General features: G+C 44.8%; 2 protein-coding genes across 9 annotated transcripts; one reads left to right on the top strand and one right to left on the bottom strand.

Moving 5' to 3' along the window:
• Position 1: 1 nt before the first annotated feature.
• On the bottom strand, positions 2-10,812 carry ints10 (integrator complex subunit 10). 4 transcript variants are annotated; one of them, XM_062549734.1, is made up of 19 exons: positions 10,692-10,812; positions 10,071-10,211; positions 9,832-9,899; positions 9,573-9,676; positions 9,316-9,455; positions 9,144-9,225; positions 8,829-8,969; positions 8,294-8,465; positions 7,272-7,441; positions 6,768-6,907; positions 5,239-5,392; positions 4,401-4,483; positions 3,983-4,132; positions 3,515-3,623; positions 2,792-2,871; positions 2,511-2,673; positions 2,126-2,219; positions 1,406-1,474; positions 2-738 (listed from the first exon to the last, which is right to left on the bottom strand). In XM_062549734.1, the coding sequence occupies exons 1-19, from the start codon at positions 10,785-10,787 to the stop codon at positions 582-584; spliced, it is 2,313 nt and encodes a 770-aa protein (XP_062405718.1). In that variant the 5' UTR covers positions 10,788-10,812; the 3' UTR covers positions 2-581. The 4 variants fall into 4 exon arrangements, with proteins under 4 accessions (XP_062405718.1, XP_062405721.1, XP_062405720.1 ...); XM_062549737.1 differs by having other exon boundaries at positions 10,688-10,774; XM_062549736.1 differs by lacking the exon at positions 10,692-10,812 and adding an exon at positions 10,470-10,563.
• Positions 10,813-11,338: 526 nt separating this feature from the next.
• Positions 11,339-15,005, top strand: slc25a51b (solute carrier family 25 member 51b). 5 transcript variants are annotated; one of them, XM_062549728.1, is made up of 2 exons: positions 11,339-11,457; positions 13,001-15,005. In XM_062549728.1, the coding sequence occupies exon 2, from the start codon at positions 13,077-13,079 to the stop codon at positions 14,025-14,027; it is 951 nt and encodes a 316-aa protein (XP_062405712.1). In that variant the 5' UTR covers positions 11,339-11,457; positions 13,001-13,076; the 3' UTR covers positions 14,028-15,005. The 5 variants fall into 5 exon arrangements, with proteins under 5 accessions (XP_062405712.1, XP_062405714.1, XP_062405716.1 ...); XM_062549730.1 differs by lacking the exon at positions 11,339-11,457 and adding an exon at positions 11,465-11,543; XM_062549732.1 differs by lacking the exon at positions 11,339-11,457 and adding an exon at positions 11,498-11,539.
• Positions 15,006-15,744: the final 739 nt, after the last annotated feature.

The raw sequence follows: 15,744 nt of genomic DNA, 5'->3' as shown, positions 1-15,744 counted from the left end.
TTTTTAGAAATGTAATACTTGTATTTATTTGAAATATCCCTTTGTGGGATAATGGCATAATTTACAAACGGTCACAGTATATGAAGAGACATTAAAGAAAATAAAGATAAGGTAAAAATACAATTTTGACAATGCAACACTTCAAGATACCTAAAGCATTACCAATACCCAGCTATCCATCTAACCTATCAGGAAATCCACTGAATACACTACTCATGTCCACGTAGCCAATCACACAAATTCTCCATAGCCTCCACATTATGCCCAGGTGAAGACCAAACCAGTATCTTCAATAGGGGAAACAAACCCGCAACAGGGTGAACTGCACTTTTCAGCACAAAAAGCAAAAAGATGAGAAACATGAAGAGGAAAATCACATGAAGCACAGGGGAATGAATGTCTTAGTCCTGAGAAGTAGCGTTTTTGTCACAGCACGATGGAAAGACCATCGTTATTGTTTGACACAAATGATGATGAAACTAGATGTGAGGCTCAGGATCACACAAGAACCCCTAATGGTGAGGAGTAGGCACACTTCAGTCCAAAGTAGAAACAAGTCAGTGTTGAAAGCTTCAAAGCCCTTAAGCTAACGACTGAATGAGGATGATCTTCTCATTGATGCAGAACCGGTGCAACACGGTGAGGAGATTCTCCCCACATCTAGACACTTGCCTCTCCATCGCCAGACGGAAATCCTCTTTCACTCCTTTAGTGATGCCACGTGTCACTGTGTGGTGCCTATAATGCAGATACAGTTAGTGCTTATGGACCGGATCAAAAGGGAAGTAGACGACATTTGAATTAGTATTTCTATGGCATATGTCTATAACAACTTAATAAATACAAGTATAGGGGACAATAGTGAACATACAAAACAATGTGCGTTCCCACAACAATTACTACATTACAACTTTTTCTATATATACTTACAAATGTAAAGGATATATTGTATCATTCTTTATTTAAAATAGAGGCTGACCAACATAGAAAATCAACCAGGAATGTAAAGAAAGTCTTGAAACATATAATGCGTTTAAAGAATGAGTATTGTATACACAGTCAATATGAAACACAACAAACAACCTGAACAGGAAATGAAACAGACAGACCAGTACCCAGAAGCAGAACAGGGAAAAAAACTGTATGCAGTGAATTCACAACAAAATAACAAATCAAAACACAAAGGAGAAAATACGGCAGAAAATGAACACGCAACTTGACTGGAATGAAACGTATCGACGGAAAGAGAGAGACAGAGAGAAAAAAAATGAAGAAGTGCAGAGACGGGGACACACGAGGAAGATGAGCAGGCGGAGTGGGGTTTAGGCAGGTGGGGTTTGGGGGGGGGGTGGGGTGGGGGTGGAGTCAGGATATGGGCGGGGGTGGAGTCAGGGGAATGGGGTACCTGTCAGTCGGCTGCGCCCCAGGAAGCAGCAGGGGGTTAAACTCCACCCCCAGAGCGGGGCTGGGGTTCCTAGAGACAGCAAACACCATTCATCAACACCCTGTGTGAGACTACTAGGGTGCATTCCAGAACCTCAGTGCAACACTGGCAACAGTTACGGCCTGCCCATTTCAAAACAGACGCTGCGATATCTAGGATTTGAGTCACCGTTCAATCAGGTGAGCAGTGGGTGACTGTGTGCTGTGTGCTGAAACCTGGACAGATCATGCACAGGGGTAAGGCCCTTGTCCACTCTGTGAACTCCATTTAGCGATTCTTAAAATCTTAACGTGTTTAGTGGTCGAAATGTAAAGCTGAGTGTGTGAAATGTGGCTGCTTTGGGACCGAATAGCTGGTTTCACTGAAATCAGTGAAAATGGCGATCTCGAATGCACCCGTGACCAGGACCTTAAGCTGCAGTCAAAAGTTCATTCGGAGCTCAGGAAGCGAATCAAAGAGCAGGGAAGGAATACACAGTGAAAACACCAGGCGTGCCCTCTAAAGCATTAATACTGCCTCGGTTAGGTAGAGCAGACATGTTTGAACATAAAGAAAGAAAAGAAAGGGAAGAGAGACGAAACCAGATAAAAGAAGAGCCTAGCTAACCAACCATGGGGCCCCTTCAACTGCATTTCTACAGATATGCACAGCATTAAACTGGCAAAAGTGGGCCGGACTTACTTGATGAGCATGCCCTGATTGGGCAATAGCTCCAGCTGGACACGCCCTCCCTCGCTGGTGCGAAGGTAAGCAAATTCTTCCAGCATGTCAATGTCTGTGCAAGTGTACAAGCTGAGGAAAACACAGATACTACCAAACTAAAGAGAGTAATAAAATACCGCCACTATGGGACACCACTTCAAACTTGTGAGAGGTCAAGTGACATCTTGGCAACAGAGTCAACATGGTAATGACATGGCTACTACGGAGTGGTGTAGGCTAGAGAATATAGATAACAGGGTTAACCAGAATAACACTGGGTGTACATTTACACACATATTGTACCATTCAATAACTAAACAAACAATACTGTATAATAAATAAACAAACAAACAGTCAAGGATACTGGTGACATAGTTGAAGAAGTTTTCGTACTGGAAGCTGCCCTGCTGGCAGATTTTATCCACTGCCTTCAGAAACAGTGTCTCGCCCTGTGGCCAATCATGTTGCAGGAGCACGACCACATGACCCAGGGCCAGGTCGTCTCTGACGTCCGTGAAGGCCCGCGGCTAGATGACCAGGGGAGGAAGACCAAATCAGACAGAGAGACAGAGAAAGAAATAGACACACACATGACCCCTAAACGTACCCGCGTCTAAAATGATTACAGGCCTTGGTGCGTCATACCTTGAAACAGGCCAGCATCAACTGGAGACAGTAAGGCAAGATTGCCTTGCTTGTACATGGCAGGAGCCTGAGGCCATTTCCTAGAAACAGGGTAATGACAGATTGTGGAGAGGTCCTCAGTGAACAAAGCCAATAACAAAGTGATGATGTACAAGATGAAGAAACAGAACAACAAATAGCGCTGGACAAATACACACTACAAATGACGATGGACAAATACACAATACATAATACGGTTGACCAATACACAGTACAGAAGCAGTTCAAAAAGAGCACACGTTTATGGTCATGCATGGCGGTTAAATGTGCTGTTGACGTTCAAATAACACAGAGAGCTAGACCATCCCTCCCTCCCTCCCGTACAACTAAAACTCTTTTTGTTATGTTTCATGGTCCAGGCTGCACCAGGCTGTTTCTGTTGCTTTATTTAGAACCTGGGCTGTCTACAGATTGTGTCTTTTTACAGTGTAGTCAGGGGACAGGCAGCTAGCTGAGGAGATGTCTGCTGTATGTGACAAAAACATGTTTTAGCTTAGAAACCGTGCAACATCGCTTAGAGCCCCTTTACGTTAGTCACAGTCTTACTTAATGTGTTGCTATGGTGAGTCTTACAAATGACACGTTATTCTGGAACTATAAGCATTGAAAACAATGCTTAACGTGCTCTTTATATTTTTATGGCGAGTGCTCTTTTCAAATTCACTGGTGAACCCGCAGACCTACCCTTTCTAGATTTGGTCCTTGGTTTTCCATTTTCCTCACAATGCTTCCCTTGGTCCTGGGCTTGCGGGACCAGTCCACCAGCAACCTCAAGCAATTTTTCACATGCCAACTATGTGTATTAGAAAAAGAAACAATTCATTGAGATAATGAGCATTATTGATGTGTTTGACATTTCTTTTAAGGCTTAGTTTAAGGAATACAGTAGGTGTGTCTATATGTGTAACCATGAACGTGTGTATGTCTACACGTGTGTGTGTGTGTGTGTGTGTGTGTGTGTGTGTGTGACTGCATGCACAAGCATATAAGGCACTTATGGGTTTGTGTGCAAGCATGCATCTCTTTCTGCATACTGCACTACATGTACTGGATTGGTACATGTGGGTCTGTGTATAAAGCTGCATGCAACCACGTGTGTGTGTGTGTGTGCGTGAGTGTGCATGTGTGTGTGAGTGAGTGAGTGTCTCTCACCCTGTGTTCTCCCAGTGCGTAGTGGCAGGATGCCTGCTGAATCAGAGCCCTGTGGTTCTCCAGGCTGCCGCCTCCAGGGGGGGTTGGACTCGACTGGGGCTGGAAAGAGGCCATCTGGACCAGACTGGACAGAGCCTTCCTGTACTGGCCCTAAATGTCACACACACACACAAATATTAAAGCAGTTATTTGGTATTTAAATTATCTAAAGAGATGTCAATCAGTCAGTCAATCAATCAATCAATCGCAAAGTTAATTTGGCTGAGCCACTGGAGTCTGTAAGTTACACTGATTTGTGCCTACCAACGCTCCCTAGCTGTTTTCTAAAATCAATGTCAACTACGGCCTCTCGGGGTTTATTGCTTAAGTAACTGTGTAGTTGTGTAACTAGTCCAGTGTGGCCTGGAGTGAGGCGTACCTGGTAAATGATCATATCACTAAGGAATATCCGGAGCCACAGCCAGCTGTCTGTTTTCCAGGCTGCACACATCTTGTTGAACTCTATAGAGAGGAAGAAGGATATGATCAGGGTATCAACCGTGACCAGAAATGTGACCAGCCATCACATGCCAGCATGTACAGTTGCTAAACTAATGCCACAAATTGTAGGGAAGCTTTGAGAGAATGGGTATCAGTCAACAGGAACGGAGAAGCACAAGCATTACTGCTGCCTTGTAGTGATTACTGAGCCATTAGGGGGCTTCCTCTTTATGTGAAAAAATAACTGAAAGTATTAAAGAACTTCCTCATCTCATTTCATACAGGAAACATGCATGCACACGCACACAGACAGACAGACAGAGAGACAGACAGACAGAGATAGACAGACAGACCGACAGACAGACAGACAGACAGAGCCTAATTTGGGATTGGGTGCTCTGTGGTTTACAGCGTGTCACTTCCTCCTGGCCACAATAACACCCAGACCACCGAGTGGATAGGGACCACATGGCTTACTGTGGAGCTCAATTAAGTTCCTCTTACTCTTTCCATCGTACCATAATCTTAATCTAAAGTACAAGTGAGTGGGATTAAACAAATGAGTGTGAATGGAAACGAACCAGTGGAATCACACAAATGAGTGTGAGCGGAAACGTACCAGTGGGTATGAATGAATGTGAGTGTGAGTGTGTGTGAGTGTGAGTGTGTTGGTTAAGTGTTACTGTACTAGTGGGATCTGAGGAATGAGTGTGAGTGTGTAGGTGAGTTTAACTGTACCGGTGGTATCTGAAGAATGTGTGTGTGTGTGACTGTACCGGTCTCCAGGGTGTCGTGGGAGTGCAGCAGGTCCCAGCTCTCCCTGGCCGTGCGGAAGCTCTCCAGCGTCTCCATCCAGCCCTGCATCTCCGTCTTATTGACCAGGACGTGGCGCCCTCGGCCCTTCCCTGCACCCTCCTCATCGTCTGAGCTCTGGACACACACACACACACACACACACACACACACACACACACACACACACACACACACACACACACACCAGGTTCATTCATTCATCCATCCATATATTCATTTGTTCTTTCGTTAGTTCATTCATTCATTCATCCATCCATATATTTCTCCGTTCATTCGCTCATGTTGGTTGTCAGACATAGTGGTCCTCATTTATGAAACGTGCGTACGACCTAAAACAGGCGTACAACAGGCGTGCGCTTATTTCCACGCAAAGAATGGCATTTATCAATTTGAACGTGATCGGTGGCTACTCTCAAATCTCACGTCTAGTCACACAAGTTGTACACAAGTTTTTCAGGCGGCACAACACCGTGCAGCAGTAAATCGGCGGTAGATTAGAAAGTTGAAGAGTTGAATACCGTACATGAAATATCTCAAACATAACACTCTTCCTGCACGTGTGTAGTCGATTTGCTGTAATGTAGCCTATTATGTTGACACATTTGATGGCTTCGGATAGCAATATAGGAGATGATTACTTTCTCTTTGGTAAACGCAACATTCATGAATTGTATATTATTTGTTTATTATTTCAATGGGCAAATGGCGGTGTCGTATGGTTTTGTAACAAATATATTTATAGTATGATGCTTTCTCTGCGAAAATAAAGTCTGTTGCGCTTAAATCACTCTAGTTTCCTGCCTTCCTTGATGACACTTTTAGATGTCAAAATTCAACAACAAGGTTCAGCTGGACGTCACTGTGGCTCGAGATCACAAATGATCTCCTTTGAACGAATAATGCAGCTTCATGTCGTACATTCTAGGGGCGAGGCCATTAAAACGAGCATATATAGGGGCGTCATATTTAAATCACGCATGTTTCCAGCCGCCACATTTAGCAACACATGTTTATTCTTACATTGGAATTGGAGTGATACGAAAGTTTGATGAATCACACGTGAGCCCCGTCGTAAGATGATTTCTGTGCTCAGATCTACGCTGGTTTCTACCCGGTTGATAAATGAGGACCATTGTGTATTAGTGTGGCTTCATTGGTAGATTAACTGGTAGAGCAAGCACCAAGATCAGAGGTTTGATTGATTGCCAGCGGGCACATAGAGTGATGAAGATGTATATCTGAAATAGCAATTTTAGATAACAGTCAATCTATATTCCATCATTAAATCTCTTTCTGAACTTCACTATTTCATTTGTTTATTTTGTTAGACAGTAAATCAATAAGGAGATCTAGGAAATCTGTCCATCTTATTATTTGCGTTGGATAATCTCTTAATCAAGTCACTCACACTGCAGTGATCAGTGATCACTCACTGTGCTGACCCCTGCAAGAGTGGACATGTCTGGAATATGTCCAACCAAACACTCACCATCGTCTTCTCTCTGCCGTCGGCCAGCTTGCGCTTTTTGTGTGCATGCTTGCCTGACGCTCTCTCCACTTCAATGTCACTGAACACCATTGACAAGTCCTCCAGGAGGATCCATGGGCCTGAACCCAGTGAACTGTGACCTACCAAACACCCACAGACACGTAGAACACATATGAATCTGTATGAAATTGTATTGGGAGTGCTAGTTATACACAAAGCTTATTCAGAACCATTCCACTATTGCATGCTATACCCATGCATTACATACTAACGGCCATAACATCAACTAAAGGAGCAGTGCAGTTATTAATGGCTACTTAAAAGATAAACACAAGCAGAATAATATTACACCTTCTGCTGCACAAAGACAAAGCAACATTCACCTGGAGGAACAAAATGACTACTGCTTTCTGTATCACACACACCCACCAACCCACATCTGCACAAGCACCCACACACACACACACACACACACACATACATGAGGTACATACGCAGACGCACCATGGAAAAGTGAAGGCTGCACAACGGACACGTAGAGGTAGGCACTGCGGAAGAGCACGAGGGCAGCACAGGTGACCACCTGACTGCAGCAGCGGGACAGCGTCTCCCCCTCCAGACTGGGCAGGTAGCGGCACAGCTCCTTCACGCGCTGCAGCAGCTCCAGGTAACTCCTGCGGCAACACACACACACACACAGAGTCCGTCACAGAGAAACACATTCGGCAACACACACACACACACACACACACACACACACACACACACACACACACACACACACACACACACACACACACACACACACACACACACACACACACACACACAGCAACACACACACACACACACACACACACAAGCAGTCAGTCACACAGAGACACACAACATGATGGCAAGGGGCCTGATTCAATCATTCATTCCCGACTTGAATCATGTAACTAACATGTGACAGTTGAGCTGTTCTGCACAGTAGCTCCATTCATATACTGTAAATACCTTAATGTATACACTATATTAACAAAAGTATTTGCTCACCTGCCTTGACTCACACATGAACAAGGACATTGGCTCTCAGTATCCACTCTAATTCATCCCAAAGGTGTTCTATTGGGTTGAGGTCAGGACTGGAGTGGATACTGAGAGCCTGTCTCCTCATCCAACATCAGTGTGTGACATCACAAATGTGCTTCTGAAAGAATGGTCAAATAATCCCTTAAACACACTCCTAAACCTTGTCTTCCCAGAAGAGTGGACGCTGTTATAACTACAAAAGGTGGACTGACTTCATAACAAACCCTATGAATTAAGGATGGGATGTGACTGAAGTTCATATGTGAGTCAAGGCAGGTGAGTAAATACTTTTGGCAATATGGTGTATATAGATTTGTTTATAGTGTTTATTATTTCCCAAGTGTGTACCTTCAATACATACAATTTCAGCTATTATAAAACTAGAGAATACTAACACCCCCCTGCCTTCACACACACACACCAACAAAAACACCCTGTGGTGGCGGCCTCACCTGCTCCCCTTGTCTCCCTGCCACTCACACCGCGCTCCCACCACAGCCAGGATGTCCAGCAGTCTCTCCCAGGGCTCGGCCACCACAGACGACTTCTCGGACAGGCCGTCGATCACATAGCGCTGCGCCCCACGCAGCACCCCGGGGGACTTCAGCACGCCCTCCTGACCACCTAGCACACATGACGGGAAGGGAAAACCACAACCGTTAATGAAAAAAAATAATAATAAAAAAAAAGGAAAAAAAAAATGTCAATCCCATACTGTATATTGCAGTGTGACTTAAAATGAAGTGAAATAAACATGTACTGTATTCAACAAGTGTGTGTGTGTGTGTGTGTGTGTGTGCGTAATTATGTGTATGAGTGCTTTGCTGTTGCTAATTTGAGATCACACACACACATACACATACACATACACAGACAGAGACAGAGACACTCTCTGGACTGCTTGACGAGTCTTGACTAGTCTGGCCTGTGTGTGTGTGTGTGTGTGTGTGTGTGTGTGTGTGTGTGTGTATTTTGAGTTACAAGTACCTTGTATCTGTCCATCTGTAGATGGGCCGCGCGTGACATAACAGATGTAGAACTCTGCTGCCTTATGCATGTACTTGCACAAGAGGCTCGGAGGTAGACGCATGTCCAGGTTGTTCATGATCAGCGGGAGAACATCACAGACTGCCCAGGAAACAAAGACAGACACAGAGAGAGAGAAAGGAATTAAGACCAAAAAAAATAAATAAATAAAAAAAATCAAATAAAACACACATCCAGTTAGATAGATAGATACTTTATTGATCCCCAACTGGAAGATCAGGTATGAACAGTTAAAGGCAGTGTGTGGATACTCACCAAAAAGTTTTCTGAAGCAGTTGACTGGTGTGTCCAAGTCTTCTACATTCTCAGCCTCTAATAGAGACTCCCCTAAGCTGACCTTCAAGATGACACATACAATCAGATGTCAACAGATAGCAATTGATTTGAGTTTTATAAAATGGACAAACCCAGGTGAAGACAGGCTTACCCCATGCTGAACTACCGACTCAGGAAATCTTCTTAGTAACAGCAGCAACATCTCAGCCTTCTCTAAAGTATTGAAACACTGCTCTGTAGCCTTCAGGAGCATCTCACACTGAATGCGCCCTGGAAGGGTCTCAAACAAACCTGTACATGAAAACAAGCAGTACGCCATCAATGACACAGCAGAGATAATGAAACAAATAATTTGTTATTCTCACATCTGTTTTATTCTACAAACAAATGCACAGCTATGTTCCTTGCCTCTCAAAAAGAGTGCGTGCTTGTCTTGGCAGTCACTTCTTAGTGCCGATGTGATGACTGAGATCTCACGCCACACCACTGGTTGTTCAGGAAAGTTGATGAACCTGCAAAGGTCAAAGGTTATTGTTAATTTTACTAGACCTTGTACATCTAAAGTCGCATCGTTAGAGTAGCTTTATCAGGTAAGATGAATCTGGCGACAGCTGGCAATAGCTGGCAATAGCTGGCAATAGCTTGATTGAAGCTGGTCTTTGCTTACATGTCATACAGCAGTCTGCCAGCGGAAGCAGTCTTCTCAGCGTTGCGCTCGATGGTGTACATCTCGTACTGTATCAGACAGGAGAAAGTGTTGGAAAGAAACTACATCAATGCACTGCATTAAGCTTATTTGAATCTCAAAGCCTTTGAATCAACTTGCACACTCGTGCATAATCTTATTTATAATCCCGCTAACATGTTTGCATGTACTTTTTGGCAGCTGTCGTGTGGCTGCATTACCTGAATGTTGAAGTCAGCAGGATAAAGAGTACGGGCTGTTATTAGCCATGCCTTTGCAGCCCATGGATCTTCTGACACTAGCTCGCGGGATCGTTTCACGAGAAACTCGCAGTCCCCTTGTGCAGACATAACGTCGCACGTCTGCGTTCCAAAGAACAACAAAAAGAAATCACCGGCGTCAAACAGTAACGGGTGTATCTAAACTGTAGTTCGCTTTTAAGGAAATCCACATTAGTCTCGGTTATATGTCTCTGGCTCATCTATCTGACGTTAACTGAAATTACTATGAAACATCACAAAACAGTGTAGCGTTATGCCTCTATGACCACGTTATAGCGCAAATTACTCATTTATTTTTCGTGAATATTAAAAATCGTATGACTATAGTATCATCAGTACCGAATTTGATGTATTCAATTTATCACAAGCTAGAAAATAAACAGAAAAATGATACAGGTCTGTGAGCAAACATTGGCCATTGTAGGGCCTCTTAATTTCTGTCGCATAGTTCTACGTCAGAGGGAGCCTACTGAGCTCAGACTGTAGGCTACTTATCGCCACCTACTGTACCGGCAGGAAATCTATAAATGCACACCGTGTGTGAAAATGGACTTTACCTACTTTAGGCGTGTTTAGTACTATACATGGTCTTGATGGTTTCTTTCTTCTGATCTTGTCGCTCTCTTTAAAACTGTATGACCATTTAGGTTTCAACATGCAGTCGAAGAAAGACCAGAGCCAAAGGCTGGAGTGGAGTGCCTCCTAGAGGTCGAATACTAGAATGTGTCTATCTACTAGCCTACGCCACTGGCTTGCCCCCACGAGCCTACAGCTTTTTTTTACAGTTTTTTCAAGGTTTCACTTTATGACCTGCCAATGCTGCCAGTCACAGCTTTAATTTATAACGCATATTGAGATTATTGAGATCAGATAAAGTAGATGAGACTATAAAAGAATAGACACAAACAACAAAGAGAGAGAGAGAGAGAGAGAGATAACAAAGATCAAACGTCTCAATTTTTATCTCACACATTAATACACTGATGTCAATTTAACATGGGAAATACAATTAATACACACACACACACACACACACACACACACACACACACACACACACACACACACACACATATATATATATATATATATATATATATATATATATATATATATATATATATATATATATATATATATATTTGCTTTCAGTATTTGGTAATAAAACAATCGTAATTGGTATTTCCCCTCTCCAAACTTCCAAATCAGGCAAGTTCAAGGGAGCATGACCCTGAGAATTGGATTGGCTTGTGAGCTGTCACCTGTTTCCCCGTCTGTCTCTGACGGAGCAGGCAGTTGGCACGAACCGTGGAAAGGACGGTCTCAGGTAAGAATACAAACTTAAACGTTTTATGTCATGGATGAAACGTCGGTGGGGTCAGAATCTGTGCAGATCACGTTGACTGGCAGTAGGTAGGCTACCAATATCTAACCAATACTGGGTTGATATTGTCATTCATTCTAGATATCTAGTTAAGCAATTTAGCTCTGTTAGCTAGCAAGTGGCTATCGTTGACAGACACCCTTGTGAACTTCATAGCCAGCTATGCGAAGGAGACATCAGTAAACGACGCGATTGCTACTTAGCAAGCAGGTCTGTCTTGACTTCTCACTTTTAACAGTAACGTTATCGCGTAATCTATTTTGTCTTGAAAATATTGATATGCTAAATGTGTAAGCAAATTAATGTATGGTAATTGATATTAGTAATTGTCATTCTGATTGCGTGTCTGCGATCAATAACAATTAAGGATAATGTTAACTTACAGTTTTAGCTTGCTAACCTCAGCTAGGTTAGCTGGTTACATAGCTCTGGGCAACGTTAAACGTCATTATCTAGCATGCCAGTACGTTCATCACACATACAATAAGTACAATATTTCAGGTCCTAGAGATGCTGAGTAAACAAACATGCATGTAAACGGTAGTCGTGTTGTTTCCTTCAGCGGTAACGTTAACGTTGTCTTTAGATTTTGGTATTGCTAACATTAGCTAAGGAAGGGAACCTTAGCCAGGAGAGCTGTAACGTCAAGGAACCATGTGTCAGCTGGCAGTTAGAAGAGGTCGTTGGCATGTTTGTGAGCCTTTTAACACCTTCAGTCTCGATGGAAGTACGCAGAGAGATGCTCACTGGATTACCAGGCGTCACTGTAAATTAGAAAAATGTCCATATGACTAATCCAATTGTGCAAGTTCCAATGACCCTCCCGCCCCTTGCATGGCTAACATTAGCTTGCTACCTAGCTACTGTGGGTGAATTCTGCCAGCGTTGCTAATTATTAGCTGCTAACGTTATCTCACTGGCTACCAATGGATGAATAGAAGTGCCAAGTCAGGCATCTTTCCCCGTCGACTAAGCTGATATAAGTGGAGGTGTTGCCTGCTGTGGATATTCCAAACGACCTACTTTATCACAAAGTGTCTGGAATCTGGCTACCCACAAAAGCATGAGGTCCTTAACATTGCACCCCGTGACCGCAATTGACCTCCCTGTCGAGGGTGACAACTTGTTGTCTGTAGTTAGTTGAGTCGGTAACTTAAAGCTACTTAACTAATTGAGTAGCATTGTGTTTATTACTCTTTCAGTAGTAAACTAGCTGTGGGTGTGAGAGGTACTGGAAACATTTCATGGGCATATGCAAAACAAATGGCATGAACATTAGCAATTGAACAAACATGTTGCACAAAATGTTACGTAACAACACGTACCGCAATGACGTGTGTTAACTTGGGTTAGGCAAATTATTGCAAAAGGATTTTCCTCTCTGACTGGATTCTTTACAGTAATTAAAGACTTTATGACAAAAGGAGGATTTTTCCATGCACCTTTTGAAGTATGTACACTTTTGTCTTTTTCTATCTGCTTGCAGGGTGTGTACTTCAGTGGACAGCTGTTATCTTTGAAATGAAGTTCGACCCCTCAGAAACGAGCTCAACTAATCTCTCATGGGGGCAGTGACAACCATGGACCCTGAGTCTGCCCGGCAACATGCCTCTCCGCCCTCTCCCTCGCCGTCGGGGAAGCTGGGCAAAGGCGGGGCCGCCCTGAGCTCAGGCCTAGGCGCGGTGCTGGGCACTCGTGGCAAGCACTATGTCTGTGGCTCCCTTGCTGCCTTCACCAACATCATCATCACGTTCCCGCTGCAGAAGGTGCTCTTCCGGCAGCAGCTGCATGGCGTCCGAGCCAAGGAGGCGGTGCAGCAGCTACAACGGGACGGCCTGCGCAACCTCTACCGCGGCCTGCTGCCGCCGCTCCTCCAGAAGACCACCACCGTGGCCATCATGTTCGGCCTGTACGAGGACTTCTCGCGGCTGCTGCTGCGGCACGCGGCTGGCACCGGCACGCCAGACATCGTCACGCGCAGCGTCTCGGCGGCGTTGGCCGGCACGGCCGAGGCAGCGCTCACTCCGTTTGAGCGCGTGCAGACGCTGCTGCAGGACCACCGGCACCACGGGCGCTTCCACAACACGGCGCACACCTTCCGGACGCTTCTGCGCGACTACGGGGTCCGGGAGTGCTACCGCGGCCTGGTGCCGGTGCTGCTGCGCAACGGGCCCAGCAACGTGCTCTTCTTCGGCCTGCGCGGGCCCATCAAGCAGCAGCTGCCCGAGGCCCAGACCCGGGCTCAGCACGTGGGCATTGACTTTGTGTGTGGCGGCCTGCTGGGTGCCGGCCTGGGCATCATGTTCTACCCGCTGAACGTGGTGAAGTCGCGGGCACAGTCACAGGTGGGCGGTGCCTTCGTGCCGTGCCGACAGGTGCTGATGACGGTGTGGCACGAGCGGGGCGGCAGCGTGGCCATGCTCTTCCGAGGGGCGCACCTCAACTACCACCGCTCACTGCTGTCTTGGGGCATCATCAACGCCACTTACGAGCTGCTCCTTAAAGTCATGTGACTCGGGAACGGTAGGGGAGGGAGGGCGAGTGGAGCGAGTACGTCCGTCGCGGTTAGTAGTGCGTCTGGCGGGGCACTCGGGACACTGCAGCGCTGCACTGCGTTGCGCACTGAGGATTCACTAATTTGCCTAAACTGACCTTGATCTGTACGTAGTATGGATGGAAACTGCCCATTCATTGATGCCAATTTAAAAATCCATCCAGATGATTATTCAAAAGACGCACAAGAATGCAGCCCATGTTCTCAGGTACCCAAACTGGTACTGTAGGTTTGAGTTGGTGCCTGTTGTTTTGACTGAGAGAGGAAAGATTATGTTGTGCCACTGATTTTTCCCTGATTACCCCATAGGGAGCTGTATTGTCATAATCAACACCGATTTAGAGAGATGCACAAATATGGAGATCTTTGGTGGGGACCAATGTGGGACATTGGTCCATCCAAATTGCACATTTCCTATCTTACTTTGTGTCTGTGTGTTTAAGAACAAAATATTACGCAATTACATGATGGTAGAAATACAGAATGACTTGAGGACCAGGATTCATGAGAAATTAAAAGGTTAATTGAAGAAGAAAAAAAATACCCATGAAAAAAATCCAGTTGATATCATTTCAATTATTTGTGTGAAAGTTTTCATGAATTGCTAATTTGTTGTGTGTTATGTGGTGAGGTGTTCATGTCGTAAGAGTCCAGTAAAACATGAAATTACTCATTTCAAAATGGCCTCTTCTTTCCAATGTCAACAGCTCTTGCATGTACAATCTTACTTCACTTTTGACATGCGCTAAAATTAATTGGATATTTGTCTGTTGACTTCTTCTCTGCCTTAATCCAGTATGTCCATGCTCTGTCAAAGTATTTTCATCTTCCGTAGATGTAATACAGCTTTAATGATGGCAATGTTTGTGTTAAGTGTTATTATTGACATAGTAAGACAACACTTTGTTAATTAAATTAAACGTTGACCAGACCATCATATCATTTGACTCATCCATGTAGACACTTGATTCTCTCACACACACACACACACACACACACACACACATCAGAATGGCTCATTACATACATCATGTCTGACCAGACACAGAATATTTCCATCTTTCACAATTGCAAAGCAAAGTGTGTGGAACTGCAAAGGAAAGCCCGGATACAGGAGAATTTCACTAGAAGGGCATTCATATGAAGGAAAAAAGAGTGTATTGTAAGACTGTTGTTTTGCATTGTAAAGCCTCCAGCACACTAGTGTTCCAACAGTCTACACTGTATGGGTGCTAAGGCCCCTCCCCTTCTGGCACAGTCATAGCCACACTCTTCCAGCTCGCTGGCGGTAACCTCAGCTGACATAATGGGCTCAATATTTGAGCTTGAGTAGAGATGAGCCGCTGTGCATTTCCCCCCTTCCTAGTTCTGCCAGAAAGGAAGGAGAGTGTAAGGCGAACGGCTGGAGAGAGTGAGCGAGGCAGAGGGACGAGAAACAGACATCCCAGACGAGGCGACAGTGGCTCACACAGCAGGAGCGCTTCACTGGGAGGCTGTGTGCACCACTGTGCAGAGTGCTGTGCCACATCACCCACTACTAGCCTAGTCCCTAGTGGAACTACTGCTGCTGCTGCCCCACAGCGCAGCAAACGTCTCCAAATAGGACTGAAAAGCAAGTGAAGGTTAAGTTGAAATGTAAGGGACGAACAGAGAGCTGTCAGTGGAGATTATAGGTG

Source organism: Sardina pilchardus, chromosome 11 (genome assembly GCF_963854185.1).
Source record: "Sardina pilchardus chromosome 11, fSarPil1.1, whole genome shotgun sequence".
Taxonomy (NCBI): domain Eukaryota; kingdom Metazoa; phylum Chordata; class Actinopteri; order Clupeiformes; family Clupeidae; genus Sardina; species Sardina pilchardus.
Note: the sequence above shows the minus strand (reverse complement) of the source record. Positions and strands in the feature narration are given on the sequence as shown.

Bases quoted from the DNA above. Each gene is read 5' to 3' on its own strand.
- ints10 (XM_062549734.1), bottom strand. From the start codon at position 10,787: ATGTTGAAACCTAAATGGTCATACAGTTTTAAAGAGAGCGACAAGATC. The intron at 6,908-7,271 runs GTGCGTCTGCGT...GGTGTTTGGTAG, and splicing joins GCAGCCTTCACTTTTCCATG to GTCACAGTTCACTGGGTTCA. The intron at 2,674-2,791 runs GTATGACGCACC...CTGGTCATCTAG, and splicing joins TGATGCTGGCCTGTTTCAAG to CCGCGGGCCTTCACGGACGT.
- slc25a51b (XM_062549728.1), top strand. From the start codon at position 13,077: ATGGGGGCAGTGACAACCATGGACCCTGAGTCTGCCCGGCAACATGCC.